A 16,232-nucleotide genomic window follows, 5' to 3' on the forward strand; every position below is an offset into this window, starting at 1 on the left:
TTTTTAAGCTTCAAATTCCTCGGCAGAATTCGCTACGAAAAAAAAATTTTCACTGAATAATAACACGAATTTCCTGCTTTCATCAACACTCAATTTTTTTGTGAATATGGGTTTGATCTGTTTACATTGATCGTAGATATTTGAAAGTATCTGCTATGTTGAAAGTATTATCTATCTATCTATCTATCTATCTATCTATCTATCTATCTATCTATATATATTGAAGCATCTATCTATCTATATATATATATATATTGAAGCATCCATAATTTGCAGCATTATGATCATGGTGAACTTCCATGTATTTAGTTTTCTCCACATTTACTTTCAAACCCATGTCCTTGTAAGCGTTTAATAAGACTTCCGTATTATTTTTATTTTTCTCCTATCGTACCCTATTTACATCAACATTCGCCATAATCTGATGAATATCATTCAGTTCTAAACTCTGGTCGCTGATTTTTTATTTTCCTTTTGGCGTACTCCAGAACATAATTCAATAATAATGGTGACTACGCATCTCCTTGTTTCTTGACGTGAAAGTTCGTAGACAAGAATTTTACTAGTTGGGATTCATTTAAAAACATCTTAATTAAACTAATCAATCTTAATTCCCATCAATACGCTAACAATATATCGTTCATCATCCAACAAAGTTCCATCATATAACGAAACTCCGTCAAATCCAAATATATAGCCTTCCAAGAGGTCTCCTTTCCCTAAAACACCAAATAAACCTTTAGTTACCACTCATTCCCCAAACAATACACTAATAATATACCATTCATCACCCAATCAAATCCTATCCTGTACTCAAACACCTGAAATCCTAATGCATAGCCTTCCACGAGTTTCTGTTTCCCTACAAGACCAAATAACCACTTATCCCAAACAATAGGCTAATGTAACATTCATCTCATTCAGCCAAGTCCTATCCTGCAGTCAAACACCCTGAAATCCTAATACGAGGGTCATTTAGCTCGAAGTGACAACATAGTTGTGAAATGGAATGTAGTGAATCACTCACTTCAAGAATCTTACATTCCTTCAATGTAGTCTCCGCCAGTCTGTTGAACCCTTCGCCAGATGTCTGGCAACCGTTGAATATCTGTCAAAGCCCCTTTTGTGAAAGGGTGTTGACAGTGCACCCTAAGGCACGAACAATGCTGGGAATGTCTATGAAACGTTTGTACTATAGAGGTTCTTTCATTTTTGCGAAAATATCAGGGGCTCATATCCGGGGAGTATGGCGGGTGCTAAAGTATCTCCCAACCCCATCGTCGTAACAGTCTGTACTGGATTGGCTGTATGGCATCTGGCATTGTCGTGTAGGAGAATTGGTCCAGACTCCAGAAGATGTGGATGTTTGCACCGCAATGCTGGTCGCAAATGGTAACTGAGGTATGAAGCATTGACGATAACGCCCGGTGGAACTTGATGTGATAGGATAATGCCTTCGTGGTCGTATAACATTATATCATCATCACCTTCACGTTTGCTGGCTCTTGCCTAAGCTTTTTCGGTCGTGGAGATTCTGGGTGGCGCCATTCACTCGACTGATGTTTCAATTCAGGCTCGTAGGATCTTCCTCACGTTTCGTCACTTGCAACAGTGCTTAAAGTGAGCCGGTTATGCATCCGAAAGTTAGAAAATCGGCCGGTATGGCATACCGGTAAAAATAACATTTAAATTGTAATTTGCGTTTTGGAAAAAACAGATTTTACACATAGAAATAAGTATGACGTTGACATTGAGTCAACAAATATGTTTGTACTGTCAAAGATTTCGTTTCTGGTGCTTCCTAAGAAATAACAGTTCCATATCACCCTATGCAATGGCAGAATTTGTGCTCTTGAATTTTTCAACATTTGTGCAAACATTTCCAAACACCCTCCTTCAAAAATTCCAACTACCGTATTGCCCGCCAAAACATGGATCCACCCCTGGCATTGACTTAAAAAAAAAAAAAAAAAATCAAAATGATCCTTTTCACGTTGTCTGAACTTCTGTGTTTTCAACTATAAGAAAATTAGTGTTGACTACGAGACGAGACGAGACCAGATGAAGCTTTTGAAAATAGAAATGAGATTGGAAAGAATCATTAAATGCTAGATACTAGAGAAGAGACGAAAGTGCCTACAAAGCCTTGAAAACGAGACGAAAAAGTTATGGGCATATTTTTTTGTTTGTTTGTTTGTTTGAAACGACTTAAAAGCCACGTTAAATCACTATGTTATTGTATGAAGGTAACCAAGAAAGTTCTGTCGTTTTTTCACCCACCACCTTCGAACATCGATATGTCATCTAAGACGTAGCTGTAAGATCAAAAATAGTCCGCGTCAGCATCGACGACCTTCTACAACGTTCTGGAAGGCCATGGATTCCATCGCGGTAGAACTTGGTGGGCCGTGAAGCGAAGAAGATATCAAGTTCATTTTGCATCTCTACTAGGGATTTAAACTGGCGTCCTCTAAGGTGATTACCCAAGGAACGGAGCAGGAGATAACCGGACGGTGCAATGTCATGAAACTATAGCGGATGCAATAGTGTTTCCCATCCAAGGCGTAGAATGGTGTCCCGGGTAGTCCTAGCCACGTGGAGCTTAGCGTTGTCCTGTAACAGGAGAATCCCTTTGCAATTCTGAAGTGCTGGCTTCAGAGTGTTGAGTTTTCTTGAACACGGCTCAACTGCTGACAGTACACAGTTGCATTGATGTTCTGACCAGCTGGTAGCAGTTCCCGATGCACGATGCCGCAAGCAGTCCACCAAACACACAGAAGGACCTTCTGGTGTAGTGATGGTTTCTGCTGCTTTGGAACCGGTTTATGGGATGCTAAGCAATGATGACGGTGCCATGGAGCTTCGTACAGGACCCACTTCTCATCACATGTCAATACCCTGTCCAGAAATGGCTCCTTCCTCAGTCGAGACATCAAAGAAACACAGGTGTCTGTTCGCGTTGCCTTCTGGCCAGGATTCAAATCATGTGGGACCCATCGACCCAACCAGTAGTACTTCCCAAGTTGATGGAGGTGCTGCCGAATGGTTTCTTCACTCACACTGAATTATAATCCCAGTTCCTCACATGTCTGGCCACTGTCCGCGTCAATTGCTACTAGGGACCCTAGAAATAATATTCATTCTTATGGCTTTGAGGTTTATCAATATTGTCCCCTTCATTAATTTGTCATGTATGAAACGGGCCCAGGGGCGTAACTAACGACCCCGCAGACCTTGCTGTGCTGGAGGGCCCGCAGGTCCGGGGGCCCATAAAGGATAAGAGAAAGATCAAAAGAGGGGGCCTAAGAATTAGAAAAACATCTTTTTCTAGGGGAGCCCATATACGCGTGTTGTTATTTAAGCTACAGCGCTGGGAAGACCCATATTCACTGTGTCGTTACGCAAGTTCACGGCGTAACTGAACTGCCACAACCAGGTAGTATGTTGGATATACCCGTTCCAACAGCTGACCTTCGCCTTATCTCCATTCGCATTCAACTCACGGTGTGAGGGCCAATTGAACATAGACCTCCACAAAAAGCGACAGAACTTACTTGATTGCTTTTATAAATGTGATGTTTTAGTAAACGTACCATCCTCGTTCTTCCAAATTTAGTTCACCGATATGCTCAAACAAAATCTTAGAAAAACAAAATCATTTTTATAAATATTTATTTCCGTTAGGCTGATGATAGTGGGGAGTAAAACATTTACTATATTAGTCTTCTCTTTCTCTTTCTCTCTCTCTATTTCAATGTCTCTCTCTTTTTTCTATGTATTCTTCACATAAAAAATTGTACAAAAAGGTCAGGAGTAGGGATGGTATTTAGGGCTCTGTCTAAAGTACTGCTCTAAATGGTCATATTTGTTCCATACCGTCACCTCATCTGATGTCACTTTAAGCACTGACTTGCAATAATAGGGTGCAAGAAGTCATCACCTTCCTCATTGTAACGTTGAATGTGTAGGTGCACACATTCCCACCTATGCCATTTTTGAACCTCGGTCAGAGCATCGGGTACCCATCTGATTGCAATTTTCCGTATGCCAAGATCTTGTGTTAGCATGCGGAACACTGATCCAGAAGAAGAAATGTTCAGCTTCTGCACCAATTCACTACAAGTCCAGGGCCGATCACTGTCAAGTAGTGTCCGTAGTCTTGCAAGATGAACTTTGTCCATAGCCGTTTGCATGTGTCCTCCACCGTGCGTTTTGTCTGTTGACTGTCGTCCCGCCTGAAATGCTGCAACCCATCTCGCCACTGCCCGATACGGTACAGCAGCTTCACCACAGGCCTCTACTAATCCTCTGTGAATCGTCCTAGCATTTCGTGTCACCTGGAATTTGATAAACACACGCTGTTCTGCACGCGTGAACATTGCATTAGGGCGATATTTCACACAACAACCGCTTTAACAATGTCTACTCGCCACACACACACACCGTAATATGAGACCGCAGCAGCGTTGAACTGACTCGTACTCATCCATTGAACACACTACGTTCGTTGTTTGTCTCCTGCCCACACGACACTCCAATCGTAGCAGTGTTGTCAGTTCGAGTTAAATGACCCTCATATTATTATATCTTTTAAAGAGGCCTTCTTCCCCTACACCACCGAAATTCACGAATGCCAACCACTGAAATCTTCAAATAAATTGGCGCTCTGTCCCTGGAACCTCAATTTAACTAATGTCCTCTGCCTGGAATCTGAATTAAACAAACACACTGAAATTCCAATGCATATTTGTCCCGAAGGGTTCCTTTGCCTCTGAAACTTTGAATACGCCCATGTGAGCCATTACAATCGTCATATATACTCCTCGAGAGGGTGGCTCTCTGTTCCTCCAGCTCCAATTGAACTTCTACCAAATACACTGGAATCCTAATACATAGTGAATGATAGCCCTATGCCCTTCCCACTTCAAATACTCCTATGTCAACCAGAAGCGTAGCGTTTACTTTCGCAATGGGTAGACAGCACAGGCGCACCCACGGGGGAAGGGTTCAACTGGGTCTCGACATCCCGAAAACTTCCTAAGTCAATATACTTTTATTCACTTTCTTAATAAAACTATACTAGTTTAACAGAGAAATAATTGAAGTAGCATGAAAATTACATATCATCTGTACTATTTCTCTTATAAAAACAATGTAGTTCCATATTTTTTTTCTGAAAATATAGATGAAGGTTCTTTACAATTACTTGTCTTGTCGAGTGCAGAATAATATCCGTTCAATACTACATAGACAGTGGCGGCGATTGGACGTTAAAAGTGGGGGGGGGGGCAAGACTTGATCTGAATATTTGTATATCAATCGTAGTTTCCCTTGTTGTATAACTAATAGGATATTATCTTTTTAGGTTAAAATACTGGAACACAAGTAGGTAGTACCCCTTTGTACTCTTAAACAACGAAGATGTGAGAAGAGATTTGATTCCTTGCTCATGAACATCTTAAAACTCTGTCTGAAAAATTGTGTGATCAGATTATTTAATAACAAATTTGCAAAATAAATAAACAGAAAGGATAATATTAATCATAGTAATTTTTGTGCAATTAAAGAATAACTTGTGAAAGACTTCTTTTTGTGCGAAATGTTCTCTCAATTCGTTTCAAAGCAGCTGACTTACGTATCGAGCCCTTGTAAAGAGAAGTGAAAATATGCTGGAATTGTGCTCCAATAGGTTAATTTTTGGGCTATTTTCCATGGCAGTTAAAGCACAATTCCTGTAGATGTCTTAACTCCACGGGAAGACAACCAGTACGTACTCACATAACGGCAAATACAGTATTATATGGTATCATTTTTTCTATGAAAAAGTAATAGGCCTGCATATAAAAACTTTACATTTCCAAATGAAAATGTACACATTAATTAGTTGCTTCAAAAAGTGGGGGGAAACTGTGGCCCCCTTTGCCCCCCTAATCGCCGCCCATGTACATAGACGTAGTGGCTTGGATCCCACCCAAACCATGGACCCCTCCAGTTAGGTATTGTCTGCTGGGTAGACCTTTTGGTCAGTCTCAGACCTGTGGAACACTTTCTAGACAAATGTGGAGTTAGGCTGTAGGTGGCATTTTATTTATTTATTTATTTTTTGTCAAAAAGAATGGGGGCAATGTCCCATGCTCTCATAGCTCCACCCATGCCCCCGGCCCTCCCAACAAAAAATTGGGTGCGTACCTGGTAGATATTATTTCTTCTCGAGTTCGGAACCAAGATTAATTTGTAGGGCCATGTCTCATACAGCCTCGGTGCTGGAAAGGAATATGGAACTCCTGACCAAATTTCGCTACAAACTGATTTTTGCGAAGTTGCACTAGGTATATAACATATGGAGACTTAATTTTCATCAACAAAACCCTTAACGATTAAATCAAACAAGCATACCGACATTAATTCATTCTGAAGAATCTCAGTATATACAGTACAGATACGTTAAATTGAATTAATAATTTATTCCTATGTATAATCTTGCTTTTTGTAAAGTGTGATCTCTGATTCAAAAAGTAAATTCAGAAATTGGCTATTTTTTAAACTTGATACTAATTTTCATACGACAGCTTAGCATGCCGTTTAATAACAACTGGTGCAATAAATCTATATCTAATCATTTAGTTTCCAAATAATACATAATTAACACATATCCAAATTCACATAAAGTTAGCTAACGATTTTAAAAGCAACAACAGAACAGCAGACTATAAAACATCTTGCGCTCGCTTTTGCCTTTCGCAGTGTTAACACACTCTGATATTGCGATTAAACAGAAGCCGAAGCTAGATCATGGAAGATTTATATGAGTTACTAGTATTCATAAAACTTTCAGCAATTGTTCCGGTAGTTATTAATTTAGTTTTTTCTTCTACTTATTGAAATTTTCTTTGAAATATGATTGAATATCTAAAATGAAGAGGAAAAAGTGTGTTGGATTTACAATAGTAGAATTGCGCTGAGTGTGGTATCACTGCAGCTGAAACATGTCTCATTGCCAGGTTCTTTCAGCGAGCGAGAGCCGCACACAGCCACATGCGCGCGCCACTTTCAAGTAGGAGCTTCACTTGACTTATTCAGCCGCGTTGAGACAGATTTCTTGATGTCTCTCTGTGGCCTGTTTGATGGAGACAGAACTTTAATTCCCCAGTTTTGAAAAATAAAATTATTTACAAATTTGATTCTACCACTATTGCTATTAACCAAGCTATCACGGACCCTATTATTTCTATATTTTTCTACAACATGAAATGTATAATGATTCTTATTAATTAAGAAATTCTAAAACTATGTTCTTTTAATTTGAAAGGGTAGACAGTGTCTCAGTGTCTCATAGCACTCTACGCTACTGATGTCAACCGCTGAAATCATTATATATATATAGTAGTTCCAGAGGAATGGCCTTCTGCCCCTGGAGCTTCAATTAAACTTCTGCCAAACCATCTACCAGTAATGTTCTATTCTAATAAGCCTAGGCATCTGAAAATGAAATGAAATGAAATCTTTAATAAGTTTTACGTCCCACGGATATACCGGTTAGGCTAAAGGAGACGGTGATGATGAGAGAGGACTGAAATGGTGGAATGAAGAAAGTGGGAGGAAACGGGAAAACCTCGAGAAAACCCATGAGCACGGGTGTTTGTCCACCACAAAGTCCAAAGGCGCGAGCTGGGATCGATCCAGGGACCCCAAGCACCGGAGGTGAACGCTCTACCACTGAGCCACCGCGCTCCCACCCTAGGAATCTGAAATTCTTATTAAGTCATGAGACAATATTTTAACGCGAAACGAGACGATACTTAAAAAAAAATTGAGACGAAAGATCTTCTTATAAACGTATATACTCTTTCAAAACTGATGTTGCACGTAAGACATAACTATACGAGACTTTGCCCTAAAACAGAATGAGACAAAAATAAACAGTGTAAAGTTTTCAAGGTCGTTCTTGTCCATGATAATATTTTTACACGTCTTGCCGGAGCGAATAAAATTTTTCCAAACTAATATTACACATACAAAGTGTAGCGATAAGAACAAACATTGTCCTGAGACGAGATGAAACTAATGTTGTTTACAAACGATACGAAACTTGTACAAAATTTATTCTAAGATACACATTATAGCATAAATAATGGTACATTCAGTCATTAACAATTCCACAATTCATAAGAGTATTGAGTTTCGAGGTGGAGTTCCCTTCATATATATTTTCCTCATAAACAAAAAGGCACAAATCTATTGTTAATGAGTAAGAGATCGTTTCCAGATACGACAGTATCGCAAATATCCTCCTTGAAGGTCTACTGGTTATTGCGCTCGCTCTAGTCTGTCCAGACTTAACGCTTGTGAACTACGCACATCTTAAATAAAGCCTCCAAAGTCCTTTCCCAGTAGACTCCCGTTCGTATCCCGATAGAGGGATTTCCCTAAATCCGACATTGGTGATCCTTTCATTTTTGAAAGTAGTGGGAGATAAAGTACATATTTGATTATGGTCATATCATTTTTATTCATTTAAGCGATAGCAAATAGCTGTGGTTGACCGCAAAGACACATTAGTCTATTAAACCACATTTTCAGCTTCTGTTAAAAGTATATGAACGCAATGATGCGTGTTTCACATATCATACTTCTGAGATCAAGTAGGAAAAAAAAAAAAGAAAGAAACTGTGACTCCCACAAATGTGAAATTTCCTCTATTTCTCAAAGCCTACATTTCATGGCTCCCTATGTCCCCTCAGAAATACTCTCATAGTTCACAGTTGTTTATCAAATGATTGCACTTTCCTTCTTCCAAGAACATCTTGTAAATGTCAATCAAATTGTTTAATTCGTACTTTTTATCACCTGATAATATTATATAAATTAACCAAAAAAATGTATTCATAAAGACTTTTACCCGAGATCATATGTGTACACATTGTAACCAGAAAATTCCCTCGTAACGGGTATACAATACAATTATACAATATGTTATATGTAACAATTAAAATTTCAACGCTGCCATATTGGTCAGATGTTTAAAACATGTACTTCCTATGAGGACGGGTGAGAGGGCAGAATGATGAAGGGGCCAAAATCTATTTCTCAGGGGCAGCGAGAGCCAACATGGTGCTGAGATGGAGGGGCTAAAAATGTTTTGCAGAGGGCGGCCATGTTGGCCAAGAGATTTAAAAATGTCCATAGGACAATATTTTCACGTAAGACGAGACGCCATATTATCATTTTTATGATTAGTGTGCCGTACAGCAATACGTACCTGTTAAAATTATAACGACGTCACTATAATAATATGTCACGTGACATATGTACACTCACTTCCAAAATTATTGTCACATATCTATAACTGTCTTCTCATAAGAATATAATTTGATAATGATTTTGCAGGGTACTTTTAATACTGATACTATGCGTATAATGGAGAAATGTATATTTGTGGTAAGAAAAAGAATTATAAATACGAAAATTGTTATGAGTAAAATGAAATCTTGCTAAATGGACAATAAAATTTTATTTTCATTTTATTGTTCTTATTTACTGTTCTTTTGACACGAAATTTGCCACATACATGTCCTTGCCGATTATACACATACTAACATTATAAGAAATACCGGGAGAATTCGTTATCAAATTATATAACTAGAACAACATATTTATATTCCTGTGACAATAATTTTGAACATGAGTGTACCAGTAAAACTATAACGCGGCCCTGTTGGTCGAGAGTACACAGTAGATCTACGTAATAATAAAAATTACAACGTCATTCTGATTTTACCAACTAAACCATATCTGCCATGAGATTTGAAAGCACGTTCATACTAGCTAAAAACAAGGCCGAGAGATTTAAAAATATGTATGTACTGGTTAAAACAACCACCAACCTGTACAAACACGTCTCAAAAAATTGACATTCCATGACAGATCAAAGAGAAGCTCACTGCCTTACATCTTCCTATATTACGTCATTGTTCCCTAGAGGGTCTCTTAAGTCATATTTACAAAGAGAAAGTTATATTTACAAGTTATATTGTATCATCATTTGTTTGATGATTATTTTCTTTAATTCACTATGATAATCTTTGGTGTCTATAATTCACATATTTCGCTACGATGAATCTATTATATATCTTTAGACACTATTTCATTTGGAATATTCTGTACAAGATAAATGTTTTCTTGCATTTGAGTCAGAGTATGTATTTTCTACAGGCCAACCAAATTACTTCCGTTGGTTGGGATTAAAACTAGATACAATTGTGACTGTTTATTTTTTTACACGATGATTTCGTTTGCACGAAATGCTGAAGAACTAGATGAACACTTCATATGTTACTTTCGGCTCAAGAATATACATTAGAGACAAAAGGAGAAGGCTTTATGATTTGGTTTAATGTGTATGATGTAATTTACTATATTACATAACTGTGGCATTTGTACTTTCCTTACATCCATACTCTTTGCAATAGGACGCAGGTTCTTCGATAAAGAAAACAGTTTTTAGTAAACAGGATTCGAACCTATGCTAAAATGAAGTTATGCACGCGACTCCGTTATGCTAAACACTACACCAAAAAAGTTCATTCTAGAAGTTCTTCATCTGTGTATATTATTACCTTGATGATCTACACCCCGCACAAGCAATAATTCTGCATTACCCAGTAAGCCAGATTTTGAATTCATTTCGTTTTTGTCTTTTTTTTTTTTTATCTTGTCATATATGACAATTACATATTTACTTGATGGCAAAGTCCAGATTGTCAAAATCTCTCCTTCTAATGGACATGTTACTCTGCAGCAGAATGGAGGGAAAATAAATTTACCTGTAAGTACAGATTTGAAGAACGCAAAGATGTAGCAGGGTGTCTACTAAAATTCCAAAATGAAATTTCGTGACCTTTCCTTTAATAAACCATAACATTCTCGAGAACGAATTTGGGTGTGAATTAGCCCGAATTTTCATGCATGCGATAGAAGCATGCTTTGCTTGCGATTTGGCAGCGTCTAAAGCTAACTAAAACATTTTTGATAGTGAATTTTGACATTTTATAGAACAAAATTTTCCAGTCTGTACTTATATTTCTCTAGATAAAAAAAAATCGTGAACCAAAAGCTAAATTTCGTGACATTTTTGACTTTCATGACCGTTTTCTGATTTCGTGACCGATAGACACGCTGTCTAATTTTTTTCAGAGCTTAGTTTCTCTTTCGCCGTCTAGGTTTCTATGACCAGAAATGTACAATAAATTGTGTACAGCGATTTTTCATGTTCTGATAAGTGAAGGTTTATATCAAAGAAATCGATGTTGAACATTTTGGTAGTTTGTTTTAATATTTCCTGCATTTCTTGTGTTCGAAATTTGTCTCTCTTCTATTTTCTCTTGCTCATCTGTTTGAAGGAAAATTTTTCTGTTGTTCTCCGAGTACGCCACTATAGTCCACGTCATCCGAATTGACATGTGCCATCAGTTAAATAAATTTACAGTGACCTGTTACTAAACCTTCAGGGAGGAATTTGATCATTCAGAATTGTCCACAAATACAAACGAAATCAATTATGAATGATTAGATTCCTCCCTGAAGGTTTAGTAACAGAGCACTGCGAGCTTATTGGCTGATGCCACACGCCAATTCGGGTGACGCGGACTATAGAGTTCATTGCTATTGCTTCCAATGTATATCTTTCTAGTAATGTTTGTAGCTAGAAAACAATAAAGAATCCTGCGTCATGATTTTCCTTTTTCTGATAATCGACACCGGAAAAAAGAAGTGTGATTTTGCTGGTACAGTAGTTTTACGAGACGTGAAGACGTTTGCTTGGCTTGTAGGTGCACTGAACGTATGATGGTCCATAACATCTCCTCCGTCTTCCTATGTTCTTGTGAAAAAGTAGGCTTCCTTGGATTTTTGTATAGTGATAGGGAATTATGCTGCAAGTCGATTTTGGAAAAAGACGAAAAAGGAAATGACCAAAAACGGACTAAAATCGCCATCTATAATGCAGAAATAGTGTGAAAAAGTAGTGCTTCCAATTTTAAACTTAATAAAATCTATGTACTTCAATATAATGACTTTTAGCTATGCTCTTAATGCGCGTTTTAAATGATATTAACTTGCAATTTGAAGGAAAATCTTTCTTAGACCACAATGACAGCGATGAGTCCGCGTCAATAATCACTGGTAGATTGTTAGAATTAACCTTGACGCTAAGTAATAATGTATTATCTTTCGTGCCGAAATTGACGTTTTCTCTTCAATCGCTTAAGAAAAAAAAATTCCTCCGTGCAGTTGGAAACTTCTGTTGTACTATTTCAATTGTTTCGCATTAAGCATATATCCTGAGTATGGTGGTCGTTCACATTTTGTGACGGTGATGTTTGCTCTGGAGCCCACACTGATTGTTCTTGAGTTGCTTGTGAGAGTTGACTATGTCTTGCTAACCAGCCTATGCGTTTCCCAAGTTAGAATTTTGAGAGTTATTTCAACAGGAGAGAACACCATGTCTTTTTTGTAACATACAGCACATACAGAAATCTTGTCGCCCGCTTGAAGTTTTTATCTGTAACTATCCTTTTCAGTATTTTTCGCGTCATTCCTTTGTTGATCGTTTTTCTGCCGATGTCTTCCTCCATTATTGAGCTTAAAATTATTCTTCATAGCAGTTTGTGCGACCTTCGGGCATTTGGTTTGCTATCTTGGTTAGATTGGTATGAGGACGACGTGAGTGGATTTTGATCTATTTGGTGGGGATTTGAAATTGAAACTTCAGATACTTGCTGTTGTTAAGCGGTAGATGACTGTAGGGGGGAAGGGGAGAATGTTCTACAGTGGCAAAGTAGAGGGTAAAGATGAGTATTGCATTTGCGAATAAAGTTCGCTTAAAGGAAATGCTGTAGGGCGGTGAGGTTTGCCTAAGAAGAAAAAAATGCCTGAAATAATTTCTCGTAGTCCTTCTTTTTATTTTGCTTCCAGAGAAGGGAGACGCTCTTGTAACTTCTGTGCTGTCTGAAAAGTTTCTAGAGCTATGTTCTGTAAGAAGTTTCGTTGTAATTCTAATGGTAAGTGAATTTTCTGTTCTTCTGTGGCTCCTGGCATGAGTGGACAAATTACTCTTTAATTTCCTCAAAAAATATGCTTGAATCAGTTTATTTTTTCTTTATGGAATTTGGAAAATTTCAAATTCTGCTTTAGACGTAATAATGAGCTTTTTTATTTGTGTGTGTGTGTGTTTAGTTGCTCGTAAGGTTTTAAAATTGATTTTGACTATACCATTGCAATCAAGAGCTACTTCCTTCAAATACGCTAGTAAAACTTCGTTTTTCTTTTCGGGTGATCACGATTGGAGTGTGACCATCGAACAACATGAAGAAAAACGATCGGGATAGTTTGTAATGTGACCGAAATAATATGTTAAACGGGGCATGTTAAAAGATAGTCGGGAATTTGCCCCTGTCATATTGTCTTCATTATCCAAATACGTATTCTTGCCTGAACGAGTTGTCGGCATAAATATCTGCCAGCCAAAGAAACTAATTTGTATTGTTAAGATAATAATAATAATAATAATAATAATAATAATAATAATAATAATAATAATAATAATAATGCAGTAATGTTTCTCGACAACACGGATTCTATAATACAGTTTCTATAGCACTATGTCTCATTACAGCACACTAATATACACTAATACATGCATGCACTGATACTAGTAGTAACACGCATGTGGAAAAAATTTAAGTCCAGTTTTGTTGTTAAAAATAGCGTCCCGTAGGAGAGTCCAAACGAAATGTCTCTCGAATAGACGCCGACGCTTCTACTATGTAAAGTTCTTAGGGCAGAGGTTAAAATAGTACACGGAAATTTCTTAATCACCTTTTATTATAAAACTTCCTCCTATGTACAATAATTACAGTCTCAAATACTAAGTTCTTCTTAGATATTTGGTGGTTTGTTAGCGACATTACAGGAATCCAGAGGGTGATAGGATCCAAGGCTCTTGTGGCCAAGGAGTGTATGTAGGTACCTCTCAGAGACCGAGAGTCCTAAAGAGTGGATGCGATGACCAATCAGTAAAGATTGATACCTTCTGCAGTTCTATAGTTCCTTTCATCCTCCAATGTTGCTGACTTCATTGATCTTACTTACTTGACGATTGTTGACGTCCTCTTGATTATCGTCTACAGTTGTTTACAGACAGCAGCACGTGGTGTTTCTTGGAAGCACGTGTAGATCATTACAATATACACATAAAAATACATATGAAAAGTCTAGTGTCGCTGATCAGAAAGTGACTTCAGATCTTAACTACTAGAGAATTTCTTTTTAAATGATTCTCAGGTAGTTCAAATCAGAGTGATTTCACCACATAAAACACTATGCACATGCCTATCTGGGAATGCATTTCGACTTTGTTTAGTTATTCATTTTTTTTCTTTTTTAATGCGTTTACTTCAGTCGTGTTTACTGCGAGTCGGTAATGCTAGCTCCCTCAAATAGTCGAGCTACAAATAGTGCACCTGTTGTCGTCCTGCTTTCCAGTTACCTAACTATGAGGGGGGAAATCACTGTGGTAGATCTTGCAGTTTGTCGCTAATCATTCTTTGTTGGTAGCTGTGTATGTCGTTATGCGGGAACGGCCAAAATAAGTGCGCCCTCAGGAAAAAATCAGGAAAAGCTTGTTCAATTAATGTAAAACTACCGGCAACTGAGGAACATGCTCATATACGCCAGAGCTGAATTGATTTTGATTTGATTTTTAGTTTAGCGTCCCTTTCAGCAGCGAGGCTATATGAAACGTAGGCCTACAATTTAACGTGGAATCCGAACCACATGAGCTCCCACCGGGAATCGAACCCGGCTCTCCCACGCCAGAGGCGCGTATGCTAACCGCTTAGTCACGAGGAAGCTCTACACTATAGCTGGAATGAAGACTCCAAGTTAGGTATCTGAGAATCAGGTATACTGGTTACGTCCTACGTTACTAATTACGTTTAGATTTTTGTGCTATTCGTTTGGATCAAGGTCGAGGGATCAAATGAAAACTTAAGATACTTTAATGTATGACAGAAACATATTTTCCTAATAGATAAAGATAGCATTGTTTATTATTATTATTATTTATTATTATTATTATTTATTATTATTATTTTGTAAATAATAAGTTTTAATTAAGAGATTACATTTCTTTTTATTCATGTTGTTAATTTTCAGAACTATGATTACTTAAAAATAACTTAAAAATGCTGAAACAATATTAGCTCTTGTCTTGTATTACACATGTGTTCCCATGTAAGTGAAAGTTAGGGCGCGGTGCCGGGTTTGACTTCCCGTAGGAGCACAGGTTACCTGAAGTAAGAAATAAACCTGAAAAACTAATTAAAGAAGAAAATAATGTGAATTTTACCTGTCTGTGTCTGTAGGTTGTCTTTGATAGGTTATTATAAAATGGGACTCATCATTACAGCATTTCACCATAAAAAGTAACATGTTACCATTGCATAACCTTGCGGAAAAGGTAACGCAGTACATCGCCATGAAAACTTTCCCTAAGAATCTATCTATCATATTCTATGTGCATGTATCGTTATAGTTATGCTGAACGTGAAAAATCTCCTGAGATTTGAATCTTCTTTCATACGTAATAACCTAACTTTAGTTCCTGAAATGTAATGGAGCATACATGTTTATAAACCTCTTTTAAATACGCATTTAGTTATAAGCAAAAACTGAACACTTTTAAATTATTACTCTGATTCTTCACATTGACTTGCTTGTTTCTATGAGTATTAAAATTTAGCGTCCTTTTTCAACACTGAGGCAATGTGAGATGTGCACCTACAGTGAAAGGTGGAATCCGAACCACTGTAATGCATGCAAAAGCTCTGTAATCAGGAACCGAACCTGGGATCTTGTGCTCCAAAGGTGCGCGCGCTAGCCACTAGATCAACAGGGAGGGCGTATATGTGTTTAGTATCTTATTCCTAGACTCTTTTCTTAAATGTAGTTTCTCGAAGTAACATAAAAATAATTTTCATTTCATCTAACAACAAAAGAAACAATGCAATTATCACGAAAACTAGTAACATATCTTTGGAAACAAGAATGTACCGTTTCTCACTGAGGTGTTTATCTGAGGAAAAATATGCCGATCACACAACTTCCAAACATAAGGAAGTTCGTTCACGGAAATTCTTTATCGTAAAATTCTGCCAAATGATTCTTTCTTTAAT

The 16,232-nt window shown here is 37.6% G+C and overlaps 1 protein-coding gene across 1 annotated transcript; it reads right to left on the bottom strand.

The window, feature by feature from the left end:
- Positions 1–3,893: 3,893 nt before the first annotated feature.
- On the bottom strand, positions 3,894–4,379 carry LOC145679486 (histone-lysine N-methyltransferase SETMAR-like). Its single transcript, XM_081750065.1, has one exon. The coding sequence runs from the start codon at positions 4,377–4,379 to the stop codon at positions 3,894–3,896; it is 486 nt and encodes a 161-aa protein (XP_081606191.1).
- Positions 4,380–16,232: the final 11,853 nt, after the last annotated feature.

Source organism: Thermobia domestica, chromosome 2 (genome assembly GCF_964235325.1).
Source record: "Thermobia domestica chromosome 2, izTheDome1.hap1.1, whole genome shotgun sequence".
NCBI classification, from domain to species: Eukaryota; Metazoa; Arthropoda; class Insecta; order Zygentoma; family Lepismatidae; genus Thermobia; species Thermobia domestica.